The 20613-nt window shown below is 38.6% G+C and overlaps 1 protein-coding gene across 4 annotated transcripts in view; it reads left to right on the plus strand.

The window, feature by feature from the left end:
* Positions 1–20613, plus strand: part of A1CF (APOBEC1 complementation factor) — a 91204-nt gene that overhangs the window by 62146 nt on the left and 8445 nt on the right. For 2 of the 4 annotated variants that reach the window (XM_060404884.1, XM_004020008.5), the window contains 6 exons: positions 1291–1455; positions 7367–7464; positions 12668–12941; positions 14908–15113; positions 18009–18145; positions 18851–19002. In XM_060404884.1, the coding sequence (XP_060260867.1) occupies positions 1291–1455; positions 7367–7464; positions 12668–12941; positions 14908–15113; positions 18009–18145; positions 18851–19002 (1032 nt within the window). The remainder of the gene's footprint in view (positions 1–1290; positions 1456–7366; positions 7465–12667; positions 12942–14907; positions 15114–18008; positions 18146–18850; positions 19003–20613) is intronic. The other 2 variants (XM_060404885.1, XM_004020007.5) reach the window with 1 other exon arrangement.

A 20613-nucleotide genomic window follows, 5' to 3' on the forward strand; every position in this document is an offset into this window, starting at 1 on the left:
TCGAACATGCAATACTTAAACTACTAAACTCTTACCAATACTGAGGATTTCTGATCTTATTTTCTCACACTTTTTATTGCTTCCAGGATATAACTTGTTCCAAAACTAATAAAAAATAAACATACTTCCAGTCAAACTTAGAAACTGAGTTGACCCTCACCCTCCTCTTATCACTTCAACGTGGATCTTCACTGTATAGGGGGTACAAGATGGAGTAATAAAAAGCAAAAGGGAGCAGTGGAGAAGTAAAGTGGATCTAGGCAACCTATCCTCTCAAAAGTTCATTTCCTTTTCTGTAAAACTGAGAAAGTCATACCCCTCCCCACAGAGTTACTATGAGAAGTCACTTTGAGGCAGAATATGGGAAACATACAGTAGAGTGCAAGAGACTCAATTAATTACAATTATAGAGACACAAAAATATATGTAAGATAACAGCTACCTTTTTAAGATGAGTTCAGTTTCCCATCATAGACTCTACCGAGGCTCTTTATCTTGATTTGGAAACATGATAACTCTTTCTATATTCTGGCAGAGAACTAGGAGAGAATCCTGTTGAGCAGAGCTCCAAGGGACAGAGAATGTGCCTGAGCCCTACACAGCTTTCACACGCACCATTTTTTTGGACAGTTTTCTGGTGGTACTTGATCACGAAGATTCTAGTGACCTTTCTAATGCTTCATGAAGCCAGACTATGTCTGAGCCCTAAACTCATTCTTTCCCTTTCTCCCCTTTTTGCCGTCTTCAGTGACTACCTTCACCCTGAGAGAACTGTTCTAAGGTCCAGACATGACATCTGCTGCCTCCTTCCTGTTCCACTGCAAGTCATGTTCGAGCTCCCTTTATACCCAACCATTATAATAAGCCGCTTGTCATTCAGAACTCATTTCTGTGCGTGCGTGCTCAGTTGCTAAGTTGTGTCCAACTCTTTGTGACCTTCTGGACTGTAACCTGCCAGGCTCTCCTGTGCATGGGGTTTTTCCAGGCAAGAATATGGGAGTGGCTTGCCATTTCCTCCTCCAGGATATCTTCTTGACCCAGGGACTGAACCCATATCCCATGTCTCCTGCAGGTGGGTTTCTTTACCACTAGCGCCACCTGGGAAGCCCGGAACTTGCTTCTAACTAGCTCTTATTTGAAATACCTTTCAAGACCAACCATCACCTTTTTTAATATTAGTGTTCTTGCTCAATCAACATCTCAAGGTTCAATTTAAAAGGCCATTTTAGTAGGAACTGCGATGATGTCCTAATTTCTATATAATTAATCATATCTGATCTTTGTCAACAGGAAGAATTCAGTTATGGGGACATCCTATTGCAGTAGACTGGGCAGAACCAGAAGTAGAAGTTGATGAAGACACAATGTCCTCAGTGAAAATCCTGTACGTAAGAAACCTAATGCTGTCTACCTCAGAAGAGATGATTGAGAAAGAATTCAATAACATTAAACCAGGTAGGACATACCAGACAAGATCACTGGTTCAAAATATATTTAAAACACTTACGCTTGAGCTGACTTCCCGTAACTTTAAATAAGATAGCTTTCACTTATCATTCTCATAATCAAATACAGACTATTAAAACCATATTTCTACCTTTGGATTAGAAAATGTGGATGTAAGGTTCTACAACATTTATCAATATTATAATGTTACATGTTTCTGTGTGATTACTTAATACATGTCTCCTTCACTGAACTATAAATTCCATGAGCTCTTTTTCTGATGTCTCCTCAGCTCCTATTTCTGCTCCTGGGACTTAGTTGATGTTCACTAAATATTTACTGTGGTAATGAATGCGTGGCCATAACTAAAGATCTGGTGCAGGTTTCTAAACCTCAGTATTTGTGACATTTTGGGCCAATAATTCTTGGCTGTGGGGGTCTGTCCTGTGCATTCCAGAATGTAATGTTTTGTAGTTTTCATCACCAAAAATGTCTCTAGAATTTTTTGTGCCTGGGAGAGCAAATTGCCCCCAGTTGAGAACCACTGGTCTAATGGAATATGCTTATGACTTTAGATGCATAGGAAAGGAAGTAACAGTTTGTCCTAGAACACTAATTTGAGTGACTAGAAAAGAAAAAGGATGGCGGAGGAGAATTTATTACTCTTCATTTTGTCAGTATTTTTCATTGTCAGTTTTAAGCCATGAGATTGACTCCCTATCTCTTTTTCCTCATAGAGGAATGGCAACACTGAGACAGGTAAAGCATTTTAAGAAATGATGTCCAAACAAGTATTTCTCAAAGCCAGTTCTGCAGAACACTAATTCTATAAACTATAGTAGATGTTGCTCTTAAAAGAGATCCATGGTCAAATAAGTTTGCTAACACCAAATTCAGTAAAATTAAAAATTTGTTTGTCTGTGGGACTTATCATAGTTCTTAACCTTCTAATTTGCTTTGAAAGCCTCCAAAAGAGGAGCTGGGACGGAGGAGCCTGGAAGGCTGCAGTCCATGGGGTCGCTGAGGGTCAGACATGACTGAGCGACTTCACTTTCACTTTTCACTTTCATGCATTGGAGAAGGAAATGGCAAGCCACTCCAGTGTTCTTGCCTGGAGAATCCCAGGGACGGGGGAGCCTGGTGAGCTGCTGGCTATGGGGTCGCACAGAGTCGGACATGACTGAAGCGACTTAGCAGCAGCAGCAGCAGCAGAATGATTCGCTTCTCAATTTGAGGGCCATGGATCCCATTTTTGGCAGACCATCTTGTGGGATTCGCATGCCTTAGAACATGTTAGTCTAAGTTTATCACTCTGGTGACATCTTTCCAAAAATGAGAACTTTCCAAGTTGTTGATAAGCATGGGCCATGACACCATCACCTTAAAACTGCCAGAGAATATCCACTTCACATAGTGATGTTGCCTGTTTCCAACTCTGACTGCTCTCTCAAGTGTAATAGCATCAATTGATGATTTATTCTAAAGGTAATTAGTAAGGATCCCTCTTCTCCCTTTTTGAAGATTCACCAGAGACTTGTCTTTTTCCACACTTCAGGAGCTCTGCCTTCCTTGCTACTTGAGTAAAATGGTATATTCAACAACTCTGTGATGTAGGGTACCTTACTGCTTCCATTATTTTCCAGGACCCAGAGCAGATAAGTTGCTTGTCCAGGGTCATACAACCAGAAAGTGGCAGGGTCCGGACTTAAATCCAGGTCTGGTTAAGAGCTTGTTCTTAACAACTCAAGCACCCCCTGACCTACACATATTCCATTCACCCACTCATTACTCACCTGTCATTTTTTCAGTAGCTCCTCGGTGCCCCACGGTGGGAAGAAAGAACAGGTAGGAAGTGTGTGTGTGGAAGGAGTTTAACAGCAACGGCAACCTAACTCCTGGGGTTAGGTCGTTTAGGAGAAGTGACAGGTAACTGGAGATCTGGAAGTTGATGCAACTGTGAGCATAGAAACTGATACATGCCTGTATAAACATTGTTTCACCGTGACTTAGCACTGACTTTCTTCCTTCCCATAATGAATAACACTTATTTTGTGTAATTAAAACATTACTCTCTGGGATGGAGGGGGTGCAGAAAGGCTGGAATGAGAAACTACTAAAAGGCTGCTTCCTTTCATAGTCACTGGCTATCAGCTTTCTAGTCTGCATGTTGAAGAGAGACAAGTGTCTAGGCCCTTTTAATTGCAGTGAAAGTAATAAACGCCAGGTCTGTTTCTCTCTCTCTGAGGCTGGTGGCACAACTCTTAGGACTCCATAAGGATATGTGGCTGCTGCTTCTTGGCACTCTGCAAAAAAGAAAAAAAAAAAAGGAAAAATGAATTGCAGAGGGTTGTTGACTAGCAGACATCTGCTGTATTGGGGGAAAAAAGAGCTAACCAGTTTCTTTTCCAGTGGAAATGATAAGTTTATACTTAACCTAGAAAAATTTGAGAAACAAAAAAATAACTTTAAAAAAATTCTATTGAAAGTTGGATCCCTCAAAGGACCCTGAGTATTCTCGCAAATAATTATCAATATATTATTTTAACCCTTATTAAACTGAAAATATTATATTGCTATTCAGAGAAATAATGATAATTAAAAAAAAAAAAAAAACTAGAGCCAGAAAATGTATATTCTTCCTCAGTGTAGCCTGAGTATCTGCTGAAGAGTATCTGCTGAAATTCCAATTATAATCATTTTATAAAATCTGATTTTCTTAAAACAGTTTACCTTCAGAATCACCTGAAGGGCTTGTTAAAAGATTACTGGCCCTGCCCACCTGAATTTCATCTTCAGTAGCATCACTGACTCAGTGGATATGAACCTGAGCAAACTCCAGGAGACAGTGAAGGCCAGGGAAGCCTGCAGTCCATGGGGTTGCAAAGAGCAGGACAGGACTGAGCGACTGAACAACAATAGGTCTGGGATGGGTCCCAGGCATGCGCATTTCCATTAAGTTCTGAGGAAGCTGATACTGCTGGTCTAAGGACCATACTTTGGGAAACATGACCTTCTGAAAGTCTCCCCTTGGGACTGCACATGTGTTTGTCTTCCGGTAATTCAACTGCTGCTGACAAGTTGATAGTGAACAGAGTCACTGTTTTCTGATTCCCTGTTTTAGAGTCTTACGGAGGACCATTGATATTTTATTGCCTCACCCTCTGCAAAATGATGATTGATCAATAAACAAGAAGAAACATATTAAAATAAGCCACATGGTAAACACCATTTAGGATTTTAAAAACTCTCACTTTCTAATCTATCTGCATTTTTAATGAGGTTACATTTTCACATACCATGATTTCTATTTTTTTTTTCAGTTTTTTATTTTTTAAATTTTAAAATCTTTAATTCTTACATGCATTCCATGATTTCTAAAAGCATGTGTGGCTAAACATTTTTGTTCAAAAAACCCAAGCTGATTTCAATATCTGCAAGTAGAATTTGAGTACACCAAAATCTATTATCATCTGAAATGCCACCTAACTAATGTGAATGATAACAGAATATAAATTGACTAAAATACTTGCTCATTCCAGGAATATTCATTGAATAGCCCCTGTGCACAAAATACTATGCAAGAACTAGGTAAGGACAATACCAGGGCCCTTTTCCAGTGGAAATGGAAATGTTGTAGCTGCCTCTGGGAGCTAACAGACTAGCTGGAAGATGGCACTGCAGAGTGAATGGGGCGAAGACCGGGAAGACTGGCCCATCTTTTACCTGTTAATACCCAAGAAAAGCATGAGGTTAAGTCACAATAATTACTCTAACCTGATACTGAAGGAATACAGAGACCACGTTTGCAATGCAGTTAATTACATGTCTGCATGGTTCATGGTCTCAAATACCTTTATTTTCTCAACTTCGCCATATAATTTCGTTCTGTACAACCACTATCATAAGAAGTAAAGAAGCAAATACTGAGGGGAAAAAGAAGCATCGCAATGTTTTTAAATTATTTTTACATTAGCACCCTATCATTATTCCAAAGGAAGACAGATTATAGCCATTGAAACATGTGGCGGAGCAGAAACTCAAATTGTCTTCATGACCTTGAATCTAAGAGGGGAGATAACTGAACGTTGACAGTGAGAGGGAAAAAGGAAAAGACATATCCTTTTCTGGTCCTCCCTGGCATAGGGTCCCATCCTCGGTTGGCCCTGGAAACTAAGGATGGAAGAAAACCTGAGTACTCAAAAATATACCCAGGTGACTAACTGAAAAAGGATAATTTGCGTGGTAAACTAACAGGTTAATATTAAACAAGTTTTTATCTTTAGGCAAAAGTTCTATTTTTAAAATTGAGTAAGCAAGGACATTTTAATAATCAAATGTAAAATCTAAAGTTCAACCATCTTGGTAGAACTTTATTTTTACACATGCCCATCAACATGTACAACAATCCCTCTACATAGTAATAGGTTGGGTTGATTTGTTATTTTTTTATTACACAAAGAATATATATCAATATTGCAAATGTTTGTAAAAACACCACAGAATGCAAATTAAAATATGAAAGTCCCCTTTATTCTCCCCAACTTTTTTCCCCATTCCTGCTGTCGTTCTGTCACTAAGTGTGTCTGATTCTTTGCAATCCCGTGGACTGCAGCACTCCAGGCCTTTCTGTCCCTCACCATCTCCCGCAGTTTGTCCAAGTTCATGTCCTCTGAGTTGGTGATGCTTTGCAACCGTTTCATTCTCTGCTGCCCTCTTCTCCTTTTGCCTTCAGTCTTTCCCTGCATCAGGATCTTCTGCTGAACTAACCCCTATTAACAATTCAATCTTGATCGTTTCAGTTCTCTTTCTGTGTGTATATTTATATTTTTGTGCAATATATATGTGGGTTGGGATTTTATAAATATAAATGCTATAATATTACACTTACTATATTGTAACTTTTTAGATTTAACAACAGGTCCTGAAGGTTTCCATGTAAGTATACATGAAGAGCCTATTTGTTCTCTTTAAAGACTTCTTAGTATTATTTAATACAAGTGTACCAGATTTAATCACTCTCATGAAAAAGGACATTAAGTTGTTTTATTTTGCTATTTCAACTGACTAGTGTTATTAATATTCTTACACATGATCCTTTTGCACATGTGTGAATACTTCTATTAAAGAGATTCCTCTAGTAGGATTAGTGGATATGTACATTATGCTTCATTATGCACATTCTGTACATTAGTGGATATGTACATTGCTTCCAACCTTTGATATTTTAAGCCAGCATGGTAAGAAACTATCTTGGTTCTCAGAGGTACTTTCAGAATTTTTGTTTGTTTGTTTTGATCAAATGAGATAAGCAGATGAGAGATCTGAGTTCTAGTTCCTAGCTATGTGAGTTCATAAATTTCACTTACTTTGTCAGAGATTTAGATTCAGAATCTTTAAGTTGAAAACAAATAAAGGTTAAATGAATTAAAATTTAAATTATTGCTAAGTCTCTTCTAACTCTAAAATTTTATTGTACAAATCAAAGGAGTCAAGATGTCTTTCTGAGGAAAGAGCCACAAAATTTAAAAAGGTAATTACCTAAATATATAAGATGACCAGTAATTGAGTTCAACTCATCAAATATTTTACCATGTATACATTAATATCCTTTATATAATATACTGAGAAAGATACCCTTCTATCCTCAAAGATAATAATCTAGGAAGTGGAAAAACAAATCCATAAATAAATATATAAATAATAAGGCAGAACATAAGTGTTATTAAAGAATTACAAACAAAATCTTTTGTTGAATGTGCAGAATTTTAAACCTGAACACAGGAAATATTCTCAACGGGCTCTTTCAATACTGAATCTCCAAAATAAAAGATTAAAAAAGATTCTTGCAAGCTAAATGTTTCAGTACACCATGTTCAGCTATCTCAGGCTTGCTATGGAGCTCCTTTCACTCTGCTTCCAGGTGCTGTGGAAAGGGTGAAGAAAATCCGAGACTATGCTTTTGTGCACTTCACTAACCGAGAAGATGCAGTGGAGGCTATGAAAGCTTTAAATGGGAAGGTAATGTAGGACAAAGAAAAACTATGTACAGATTCCACCGAAGTTTGTTGTGGAGGTTTTATTCAGGAGAACAGACCTACAAGCCCATCCCACTCAGGCTTCCTCCATCTCTGACATGGCTGCCTTAATCCATCTAAGATGAACAAAAGGGTGATAGAAAATTCAACCGAGATGTGGCTTATACGTCCAATTCTATCTCTAATTTTGGCTGATTTGGACAAGTCACTGGTCCTCAATTTTTTTAGAAATAGAGAGTTGGAATGGAGTATCCCAAGGTGATTTTCCCAATTTCAGTTTTCTCTCATTATTTCAAAGAAATGATGACCTTTGTAGTACAGTATTTTGGAGACTGATGATCTGACAAGATGTCAAGGTTATCATTCTGCCCTTATAGTTTGATATTCCAAGTCTGGAAAGCTTAGAATCTCTTCACATTGCCAAGAGTAAGCTCTGGGGAAAACAACTAGTGATATTATATTCTAACTTATGATTTATATATAGAAACCAGTATAATATTTACTTATTAATCCCATAATATTGAAAATCTTCTGTAAACCATTTATCATGCTAAGTATTATTTGGAATACTTAAAGGATCAAACCAAAGATGCTTATCAAAGGGCTAAAAGTCAACTGAGGATTAAGACAAGTACTCACATACCTTTGCAAAGGCCAGTCAGATAAATTTTGTTTTTTAAAAAAAATGGATAAGTGGTGACAATGTTCAAAGAGGAGTGGGTTATTAAGAATCAGAAAATCTTCATAGACGTGAAAAGATAATATTTAAGAGAAGCCCTGACACTTGGGAAGAATTCCAAAAGGAAAAAAACACAAAACATGGTAAGTTCAGTTCAGTTCAGTTCAGTTCAGTTCAGTTCAGTCGCTCAGTCGTGTCGGACTCTGCGACCCCATGAATCTCAGCACGCCAGGCCTCCCTGTCCATCACCATCTCCCGGAATTCACTCAGACTCACGTCCATCGAGTCAGTGATGCCATCCAGCCATCTCATCCTCTGTCGTCCCCTTCTCCTCCTGCCCCCAATCCCTCCCAACATCAGAGCAAAGGTGAAGTAATTTCAGACAGAGGCATAGAATTTGTAAAGAGCAAAGTATAATTGGAGAAGCGTAAAGATGGATTGCCTTGCTATGAATCGAATGAGCATAGGATTGTTTCACCTGCCAGGCTTTGCACTGGTCAATCCTAATAGGAGACAGTTGGCAAAGGGACTAACTATAAAGATATGAGCCTGGGGCAGGAGAATTAAAAGAGATTGTGCAGGAGCCTGGGGCTCATGCAGTCCTGGAGCCAAGGAGACAAAGGACTAGAGAAGTAACAGGAAACCTAAAGGAGAGAGGAGTGTAAAGAGCAGATCTTGTTCAGAAAAGTAATGAACTTTGGCCAATGGACATATTCAGGCCAAGGTCACCTCGTAGAGAGGGAGCCAAGAGAAGAAATAGCTCACACTTGCTGCTCTCTCTCCCACCAACCTCTGGCCAGACGTCCCCATTGACTTAATTCAATCATAATCTGGAAGGCCCAGGAGCCCTGAAGGGGAGCCATGCAGAACTCCCTGTGGGAGCTTGGAGGCTGGCAGCCAATGGGGAGTGGATCTGCAGGGCAAATAGAGGGTCTCCGCACAAGGCCTTCAGACACAATGGGGTTTATGAGCTATTCCTGGTCTACAGAGTGTGTGCATCCTGCTGTGGGGGCTGCAGACTACTGACTCCAAAATACAAAAAGAAAACTTGAAAGCAAAATATTAATGCATATTTAAATATATCTAGGAAGCAAAATATTATTTCTTCTTCATTGATAATTACATTTAGTGTCATAGTAATATTTCTTTGAAAAAATGTGAGTTTCTCACTTTGAAAACATTTCTGAGGACACATGATGCTTGCAAAGAAGGGACCATCGTAAATTAAATGCTAAATAATTGCATTGGAATCATCACAGTGAAAAAGTATCCAAACTGTTTCCAGTTTTTACAGCTGGCATATTTATAGTGGTTTAGACACTAAGTTGTGTCCGACTCTTGCTATCCCATGGACTGTAGCCTGCCAGGCTCCTCTGTCCATAGGACTTTCCAGGCAAGAATACTGGAGTGGGTTGACATTTCCTTCTCTAGGGGATCTTCTTGATCCAGGGATCGAACCTGAGTCTCCTGCACTGCAGGCAGATTCTTCACCGACTGAGCTCTCAGGGAAACCCATGGCTAGATATTTTTATAACAACGTATACATGTATTATATAGTTAAATACATATTCAATCTTATTATTAAATACATATATTAAATATTATAATAATACTTAACTGTAATGTGATATGGGAAAAGCAAAAGTAAGTTTGCCTAGAACTATGAAAGTTTTTAAGTATCCATACAGATATTTATATTTAATCTATTAGACAAGGTGAGGCTCTGAAGTTTTTTGTGCAGTGAAGTAATGATCCCATTAACAGTTTAGGGAAATCAACCTATTAAGAACTGAAGTTTCATAGACTAGGGAGAGAGATGAATTGGAACTAGTTAAGTAACTATTAAAGTCACTCAAATGGGAAGAAATAAGGGCTTGAATGAGGGCGAGAATGGAAAGAAGGAGAAAGCTCTACACAGAACTATGCAGGGTGAATTCAAAGGATCCAGGAACTGATTGGATAGAGCAGTGGGAAAGAAGGATGAGCCATTTTAGGTTTTCAATATAGAGAACCAGGATAATGATGTTAGGGAAGTCAGGCGGGGAACCTATTTGGACAGAAAGGTGATGAACTGAGCTTTGCACGTGACTATTCACTTATTCTACAAATACCTGTGAATGTCCACAATGAGAAAGAAATCTCGCTGGGCTCGGGGCCTATACAGGTTAATATGATATTGTTCTAGACCTGGAAACACCTAAACAAAATAAGTAAAATGCAATAGTTGGTTTCAGTTCAGTTCAGTTCACTCAGTCATGTTTGACTCTTTGCGACCCCATGAATCGCAGCACGCCAGGCCTCCCTGTCCATCACCAACTCCCAGAGTTCACTCAGACTCGCGCCCATTGAGTCAGTGATGTTTAGAACACTGTAAAGGAGCAGAGGCATATTTCAGTAAGAAATCCAACTTTTCAGTAAGGAATCATTTCACTAAAAACATCTCTTGATATAGAAGTTCCTGTAAGTACAGACCTATTTAGATATCTTATCTTTCTTAAGATAGGAACAAAGACAAAGAATTACATCCAAGGTATTTCTTTAATACTCTAAGTCTGTTTCTTCTAATTATATCAACATCAATATAATATGGTAGAATATGAGCTGAATTCTCTGTGTGTGTGTGTTTGACCTAAGATATTTGATACTGATTCCTGATACTAAAAAGTAGGGTATATACATGTAACTAGGAACAAAAGGCTGAGCCCAAATGATCAGGATGATCATAAAGTATGAATTTTGTCCAGCAGATATCAGTGATCCAGGAGCCACTGAATCACCCATGAAACCATCAGCTGCTGTGAAAGGGAATATTTGCAAGAACACTTAATATTTCTTTTCTTTATTAAATTATATTCTTATTTGAAAGAAGCTACAAATGCCTCCTCAAAACACCTTGTCTCTTTGATAGTAAATATATCAATGTATCAAGTAATTGTTGAGAGCCATCTTTGTCTCTTACGTATGCAAACAACACATAAAAAAGCAAATCACACTTGTAGAACCACACATGGCCATTATTTTCAATATCCAGATCTGTTTGCAAAATGTAAAAAAACTTGTATCAGAAAAGAACCACTTCAAAAATTTTTGAAGGCAAGTTTTAAGTAGCACCTGACTTGAGAAACATTAGTCCTGACCTGCTATTCCTGTTTGTTTAGCAGATCAAAAGTTTGCTTCTTAAGGAAGTATCTCTAGAAGACAAATGCAGAACCCTCAATGATTTCACTTCCTTAAGTAGGGTCCTACTTTTAAGCCTCTCTTCTTTTCCAGTAAAAACTCAGCTATTATGTAGCTCCAAAGAGTAAGACACTTAGCTGGCTGGCAACTGGAAAGGCCTGACTAGGCAATGGCACCCCACTCCAGTACTCCTGCCTGGAAAATCCCATGGATGGAGGAGCCTGGTAGGCTGCAGTCCATGGGGTCGCTTAGAGTCGGATACGACTCGGCGACTTCATTCTCACTTTTCACTTTCATGCATTGGAGAAGGAAATGGCAACCCACCTCCAGCGTTCTTGCCTGGAGAATCCCAGGGATGGGGGAGCCTGGTGGGCTGCCGTCTATGGGGTTGCACAGAGTCGGACACGACTGAAGTGACTTAGCAGCAGCAGCAGCAGGCTGCCCATAACAAAGTGTGAACAATTGATAAGATCTTTTATTGATCTTTCATCTTCGTTGCGTTGTGCTAGGTACTGGAGATTATATTCCACCCATAATTAACCTAAAATCTCTTAGAATTATGTAATTATATAAGTATGTATTTTAAAATACATCCCATAAAGATATTATATAATTCTGTCTCAGCGACTGTATTCAGTTAATAGATTTATAACTAATATGTCAATAGGCAGTGGCCAATTATTGGCCTGTTGACAGATTATATGCAATTTACCAACAAACCATTCAGGGAAAACCCAACTGGCGCACAAAACAAGAACCTAAGAAAAGATGATGCATACGTTGACTGGAAAAACTACACAACCTAAAAGTTGAGAACTGTTTCATTCTGAGGACATTCTGAGGACTTGAAGCCTGGGAGACAGCCTCTCAATAGTTATAAAGGACTACTCTGAAGAGGTAAGAGAAGAGCCAGATATATAGGGGTTTTGCGACAAAGATCAGATAGTTAGAACAAGAGATAACTGGTAAAGAAAACCTGATATCTCAAGTTAAGGAATTTAGCACTTTTCGGTATATGGGAAGATGCAAGAGTCTGGGCTCTTTGAAATCATTCCTGTGATATGCACCTCAGCTATCTAGGGCCAGTGTCCTGTTCTTTCCCATCCTTCGAGGTCACCACTGGGGGCAGCTGTAATGTGATGGCTTGTTGGTTGCAACAGCCTTTGTTTACTGACATGACAGGCAACATTTTCCATTCAAACAGATAAGTGAAATAGTAAACACGGCAGCAAATAGACTAACCCTTAGAAGGAGACGTGTTACTAGGACTCAGCCACACCTGGCTGTCTTCATATCTTCTCACATGCTTTTTCCTTACTGTCTACAACAGGTGCTGGACGGGTCGCCCATTGAAGTGACCCTAGCCAAACCAGTGGACAAGGACAGTTATGTTCGGTACACCCGAGGAACAGGCGGAAGGGGCGCCATGTTGCAGGGAGAGTACACCTACTCTTTGGGCCACATTTACGACCCCACCACCACCTACCTTGGAGCCCCTGTCTTCTATGCCCCCCAGGCCTACACAGCGATTCCCAGCCTTCATTTCCCAGCCACCAAAGGACATCTTGGCAGCAGGGCCATTATCCGGGCCCCTTCTGTTAGAGGTAACATTAACCAGCTCTTGTCTTGGATGAAGCTCTGCAATTTCAAACTATGTGTATTGCAATAGACTTGTGTCTAAGTTATGTCTAATTGGATGAGTCTACTGGGAGAAGAGAACTGGAAAATTGCTCATTGAAAATCAAATATTACATTAATATTTGTCCTTTCATAGGAATCTTTTTTCACATTACAACTGGTTATTGAAAAACTTGGTCAGAATACAGTGTAAATGAATTTAAGGTATGCATTTGATCTCTGCATAGGCCCATAAAATATACACACACTAAAATTCAAATCCACAATTACTAGTTTCTTCCTTATCATTGTACTACCATATTACAAACATATGTGACTCATTACAAAACTTTCAAATGGGAGCAGTATGGTTCAGTGGAAACCAACTACCTCAAATGTCAAGACATGTGTATTGGATGGTGACTCAGTGCCATCATGTCCATATATAAATCACAAATTATCATAAATATATTCTAACAGATGCATGAGATGCTCTCATCTGACCTCCCCTGAGAAATATGTACATGCCTTCCAAAAAGCCACATTACTAGGGAAATCAACTTGTTCCTCCAGGATACGGGGAACTAAATAGTAAAAGTCCAAATAGAAAAAATAAATAAATAAACAACTCTCAATCTCATTGCCAAACAAATCTTTCCTACTGAATCCTATGAGAATTCCAAATGTTCAAGCAGTTCTATGACCTCAGTTATTTCAAAAAATGTCAAAGATAAGGAAAGCACTTTTTCAAGAAACTGTCTTGATTTTGCCTAATGGGATCCTTCAGAATGGTTCTGCTAGGAATCAATGCCAACAGAATCTCAATTCTGTCTTCCAAATATGACAACAGTCTGGGCAATTCAACGACAAACTGTATACTTAAATCTATTCTTGGGTTTGACTAGAAGCAAGGGGCCTATCCAGATTACTGCGGAAACAATTATCTTACTGTGTTTTACTATTTTTCAGGAGAACTGAATTGGCCATCCTAGGAGTTCTAGCTTCAACTGCCTTGAAAGTTCCATACTCATAATACAGTCACTTCACCCAAAGTTGTAATATAAAAGAAACCTTTAGGAACCTTTTCCTGAAGGAAATCCATTCAGGACAATCTATTTATATGTTTGATGACAAATTATGTCATTAAACCATTGTACATTTATCATCTAAAATCACATCATTAAACAATCCCTCCAATAAGTATAAGTTGTCAACCAGTTGTAATGTAGGAAAAAAACAAACTGTACTCCAAGGGGAAAAATACCTGTCTTATAACAAGAAAGAAATCAATGAATGATATTCATGGATGAAGGGTAATCAACTTTTTATCTCTTTACAGCACTAATAGGAAATCAAAGCAGCAATGTGGCAAAACAAAAAATCAAAAGTAATCTATTAATGAAACTCAACGGAAATTTAAGCCTCACATTAATAGAATATAAGAAAATGGTGTATTTTAAAACACATTTTCTAAACATTGGTTTTCCAACAGATCATCAGGAATGTTAACATTAGGGAAACTAGAATTCATTTCTAATTTGCTGGTCAAAGACAAAAAGGCAAGACTTAATTTAACACATGTGGTCATATTACACTGTAAAATGTGAAAAGATATACCTCCCAACATTTACTAGTCTACAAAAAAAAATGTCAACGCAAATTAACTGAAGAGAGAAATTGCAAAAATTTTCTCTATACCCAAGTTTTAAAGTGGCATGTGTACTTATCTATAGCTTTGATAGTATTGCTTTCTTTTATGTACAGTTTAAAAAAAAATAGATGCCTATGGTAAATGCTGTATTATGTTGAGTTTCATTACATTAGAATGCTGGAGTTTTCTATCCATCTTCAGGGCAATAATCAATGTGACTTGGGCTAACTTTTCCATTACAGTAAGATTCAGGGTGATTTTCTGGTGGTTTGATTCAGTTTAATGCCTTCTTACATTCCTAGAAATTTACATGAATGTACCTGTAGGGGCTGCGGGAGTGAGAGGACTGGGCGGCCGTGGCTATTTGGCTTACACAGGCCTGGGCCGGGGATACCAGGTCAAAGGAGACAAGAGAGAAGACAGACTCTATGACCTTTTACCTGGGATGGAGCTCACCCCAATGAATCCTGCCACTTTAAAGCCCCAAGGAATTAAACTTGCTCCCCAGGTATGTAATGTTATTCCAGAGGCAGCTTGGATAGTTTGTGTAAATTGGATCAAAGACCTTCATTCACCATTCATCAATGGGTTTGACTTGATCCCTACTTGGGGCTGTAGTCTTGCTTTGTTTTCATTTGTTTTATTACATAGATAAAGTGACCAATCAACATAACATATTGTGAGACAACAGTGGGCACTGAATACCATTGGTCTACTTCAGACTCTTTCTTTTTCGTTTTTCTTAATTATAAAATTTGACATCTTAAATAATCATCCACTGAAATGCAAAAATCCTGAGGACTACTAAGAATTATCAACCAGTACTTTAAAAGAAAACAAAATAAAGCAAGGTTGGTTAGCAAATGAAGAGCACTCACAACAGGGAATGAATAGATTCATTAGAACATTTTTTCTTGGAAACACTATTAAAGTAAAAACACCGTGCAATCTGCGGTGTATCATTACTCATATTAACTATGATACACCATCAGTCATATCAAATCAAGTCTTCTACAGTGATTATATCTGGGCAGTGGCTTTACAGTAAATTTTTTTGCGTTCATTTCACAGTTCTAAGTTTCCATATTCCTGCATGAGGGTATGATTTTTATTATTGGAAAATTTAAAGCTATAAAAGTTATTCCAGTATGGAAACTGAATCACAGGGTTAAAAATAAAACAAAACAGGATCTGTGTTAACCCTCAGACTGTTCCCTCTGGATGTGCATTATGTGTTGGACTCTGCAAAGATACTTTGGCTGAATAATCAATATCGAGTTGACAGTTTACACATCCTAAAGGAATCTTTCTGACTCCCACCCCAAAGGTATAAGCCCCAAATTTATGGAAGTAGCCTTATGATTACAACTGAGTAGAAAACTTGATTTTCTAAAAGCTCATGTTGAATGGTTTCTTTTTTTTTTTTTTGGTTGATTATTTTTGGTAGGATTAATAGCTTTCTTATACATATAAAGGAGCTCATCTATAGTTTCTGCAACCCTCCCCAGGTAATTTTTTTTTTTAAGGATGCCAATTAGAGTAGTAAACAGTATTAATGTGTCTGTTTAAAACCATTTGGGGGACCAGCATTATGCAGCAAGTATTACGCTAGGAGCTAAAGATGGAAAAGCAAATATAACATAATTCTTGCCATCAAAAATCATATGGCAATCCAATGAGAGGATCCTGACACATAAATAACTACAATAAAATCTAGTTAAGTACAACGATGGAGCTTTGGTCAGAAAACACAAAAGCTAGTCATCCAATATATCTTGCGTTAAAACCTAAAATAAGCAATCTAATTAAAGTACTGGGGTATCCAGAAACATTTTAAGGGAAAAAAAAGAGTCATTGTTATGTGCATGCTGCACGCCAAGTCACTTCAATCATGTCCGACTTTTTGTGACACCATGGATGGTAGCCCTCTCGGCTCCACTGTTCATGGGATTCTCCAGGCAAGAATACTAGAATGTGTTGCCATGCCCTCCTTCGGGGGATCTTCCTGACCCAGAAACTGAACCCATGTCTCATATGTCTTCTGCTTGGCAAGCGGGTTCTTTACCACTAGCACTACTCAGGAAGCCCCATCATTGTCATAAATTCTACGTAATAGTTCTAGGAGCTACTATAGAGTGTGTAATGACCTCTGCTTTTATATTAACCCAGGTGAGAAATTGGACATGCTTTATAGAACCATCAGTAACCATCTCTATGAACTAATGAAAGTTTTAAAAATTAATCTCTCTGAATTTCTGCAACTATGGCTTAGAAATTAAGGGTCAGGCCACCACCAACCAGCCTAGATGGAGCCTTGACAAATTCTTGGAGGGGTTATGAACTTCCAACAGGAGGAGCAGAGGTACTAGGGCTGCCCCGCAAGTCAGGAGTTGGAGTTAAAATCCTTTACACGTGTCTGCACAACGGGCATGAACAAGCAGGCGAGATATCTACTCGCTCAAGTAACTGACTATTGCCCTGGAACCGTAGAGAACACTTTACAGATGAAAAAAGATGCTACCAAGCTAAGAGTGCTAAAAAGCAAAAGTTGGTAGAGGAAATAGAAACAACCTACAGGTTTAATAAACAAGAAACTGTGCCATTGCTGCTGAACGAGCGTTTGCACGAATGAGATAAGATCCATGGACTCAGTCTAGGGAACAGTTCTACCCCGGGAGTTATTTTTTCAGATTTATGCCTTATGTTGCACAGTGTACTGAATCTGCTGCCCAGTGGGAGCATCAAGGCTTGTGGGCCAACAAAAAATGGTTTCAGGATGAAGAAAATATGTGCCGTTAGGAAAGATTTGGTTTGGAGTAACGACAGAAGGCAGCTTCTAAAAATCGGATCACTGTAAAAATAGCCAGAAGTGGTGTTTTGCCAGACAAAAACATGGCAACTATCAACACCCATCTATTCATGTCCATCAAACCTTTTAACTCTTCTTTTGTGAAAATGTAAAGTTAAAACCCTCGACAAATGCCATGAAATAGGAATGAATCCTTAGGTTATTTTCTCTAACCCACTATAAACAGAAGGATTCACAGTAATGATGAGTAAATCCAGCTACACGGTGCTGGAATAGCAATTTAAAAAAAAGAGTATATCAAACAAATCGTAAAAGTAAAGTATTGGTAAAAAGTTAGAGCTAATGGACTAAACTAAAAGCATATTAGAATAAATGGTGTGAAAATGATTTTTATGAATTAATAGACATAACATTTTAAATGGAGTTCAAATTGAGTTCATCTTAAATTTTATGAGTCATTAAACCATGTGGCATTTTATATCTTCTTATATTTGCTTAAACTCTGAAGATTCCATTTAAAAACCTGAAAGCTGGAGAAATAATGCAAATGTGACATTTGAAAGAAAAGTCACTTTTATTTTCCCGCTCTTGTAGATACTGGAAGAAATTTGTCAGAAAAATAACTGGGGACAACCTGTGTATCAACTTCATTCTGCCATCGGACAAGATCAAAGACAACTCTTCTTATACAAAATAACCATTCCTGCCCTGGCCAGCCAGAATCCTGCCATGTGCGTAACTTCTCATCATTTAGATTTTAGAATAAGAGTCTCTTGTAAATGTAGTGTATGTTTATCACTGTCTAAAGAAGATAAATATTCAAGCTTACTACCGACCCATTTTATTCAAAGCATACGTTGAGATGTGTATTTGGGATATTTGTGCCAGCTATGAGACTAGCATCTCAAAGCCGCTAAATTTCAGAGACAATGAAGACTGGGTACTCTCATCAACCAATGGAAAACTGCAGATATGAAGTGTAATAGAAATGAAAACTATAGCCCATGTTTTTATCTGTGTAGTATTTGGGTTGAACTATATGAAATTACCGTTTTATACCTAATAACACCATCCTCTGCCATTTAAATCTTGGACGAAAGACATAACCTCTCTGTTAGACGTTATTACCTTCAGAATTTTACCTATTTCTACACATTTTAGGAACCGTCATGTTTCACATATATATTAGAAAAGGTTTATAATGAGTTGCAAGTACGTTCCAGGAGTGTCATCCCACCCATGTTCTAAATAAGTTCACAAATATTCCGACATGCATAGATATTTAAAAGGTTTAAAAGCAAAAAGAAAGATAAGTACCCACACAAAATTCCGTTATCCGATCATCTTAAAAAGCATACAGCGCCTTAGCTTTTCATCTGTCTCAGCAGCACACATTTGTTAATAAAATGTGCACCCTGACTGACTCTGCTTTCCAGCCATCCTTTCACACCTCCGAAGCTAAGTGCCTATGTGGATGAAGCAAAGACATACGCGGCCGAGTACACCCTGCAGGCCCTGGGCATCCCCACTGATGGAGCCGACGCCCAGACCGCCGCTGCTGCCGCCGCTGCTGCTACTGCGTTTCCAGGTTTGGAAAAAATAGCGCCAGAAATGACACCCTACAGAGAGTGTTTGGGAAACCCTCTTGGGTACCATGGACTCACAGAGTTGTCTGTGAACAAATCTACTCTAAATCTGAGTAGTGACCCATTAATGTATGGGCGAGAGAATAGAGTTGGGCGGCAGGGGTAGGGGCACCTAGTCTTAGCTCAGCTATGAGCATCTATGTGATTGAGAATGAAGCAGTCACTCTGCCTCAGGTTTTGTTTTGGTTTTTACTTTTAGTAAGAGAGTTCAGAACTGCCTATGAATAGCTGATATTTATTTGAACTCTAACTATGTGCCAGGCACTCACCTATCTCAGCAATGCTCAGGGCACCACAAGAGACAGACTCTACCATCATGCCCATTGTACAGATGAACAAACCAAGTACTGGAAAGATTAAGCCATTGGTCAAGGTCAATCAGCTTTGAAGCAATCCTTGGACTCCCTCCCCAGTTCTAATCTTCAGTTCTACTCAATCCTACTATTAATTTGCTTTCTGAAAGAAATGTGTGGAGCAGTTTTTAAAAATTATTTGAAGTAAATTCTGTATGTGAGAGGGAGAGAAAAGAGAGAGACCCTTTCAATAAGGGGCTAATCAGGCTCATTTTATCTGTTGTATAATTTAGGTCTGGGGCTGATCACTTAAAGCAAAGCCTATCTGTAGATCAACATGCCTTCAGGGTCACATTTAAAAGACTTTCCCCCATTTATTATGTACCCACAACAAATGCTAATAATTAAAATGAATCCTCTAGAGAGGACCAGACAAGAAATGTCTTTTGGAAATTTTCCTTCAGCAGTTAGTCTGAGCAACTACACTCTTAATAATAAAAGTTTGTATCTTTCAAAGCAATCTATCATTCCGGCTTGTCACTGTTGGCATACTTCCCATAAACCCAAATCAGACTAGACCTAGAAATAGGACATTCCTATCAACTGATTAACTTCTATACGGATCACATGTGGGTTCGAGAACTGCCATATTCCTCACATCCATAGCAAATGAGAGCCTGCTCTCATTTCCTTTTATTTCTCAAAACTTGCCAATATGTCTTCCATTCTGGCAAGTGAAGCTAAAACTAATCACACTCCACACACGAGTATGATCTCAATTCCAGCTTTGTTCTGTAGAATGTGGAGAAGATGTGTGATGCATGCCTTCAAGGTTTCCAAGCCAACGGCAGCCACTGCCAAGGGCCAGGTCCCTCTTGGGTTGTGCTGGGGCCATAAGCTTTGTGCTCACTCTCCCTACAACAGGGTGTTGACTCATCCATCTTCTGGGGACTTGTGTCAGGCTTCTCAGTTCCTGCAGCAAGTTAAACCCCTGCCTTACAGTGAGCTGTACCCCAAAGACATCTAATTCACGTACTGTAAAAATAAATGAGCCCCTGCCAGAAGAATTTTAAAGTTTGCTTTCACACTGGAAAGGATTTGCTTCTTACTCAAAAACGTTTTATCTTATCCTCACTTTTATGTGCCCCTACAAGAAATAAAAAATTATTTAGAGCAGGAGAATCATCTTGGGAATGCTGAAGAATTTGAGATGATCTTTTATAACTCACTATGAAGTCAAGTAAAGAATAACAGGCTCCA

The sequence above is a fragment of the Ovis aries genome, chromosome 22 (genome assembly GCF_016772045.2).
Source record: "Ovis aries strain OAR_USU_Benz2616 breed Rambouillet chromosome 22, ARS-UI_Ramb_v3.0, whole genome shotgun sequence".
Taxonomy (NCBI): Eukaryota; Metazoa; Chordata; class Mammalia; order Artiodactyla; family Bovidae; genus Ovis; species Ovis aries.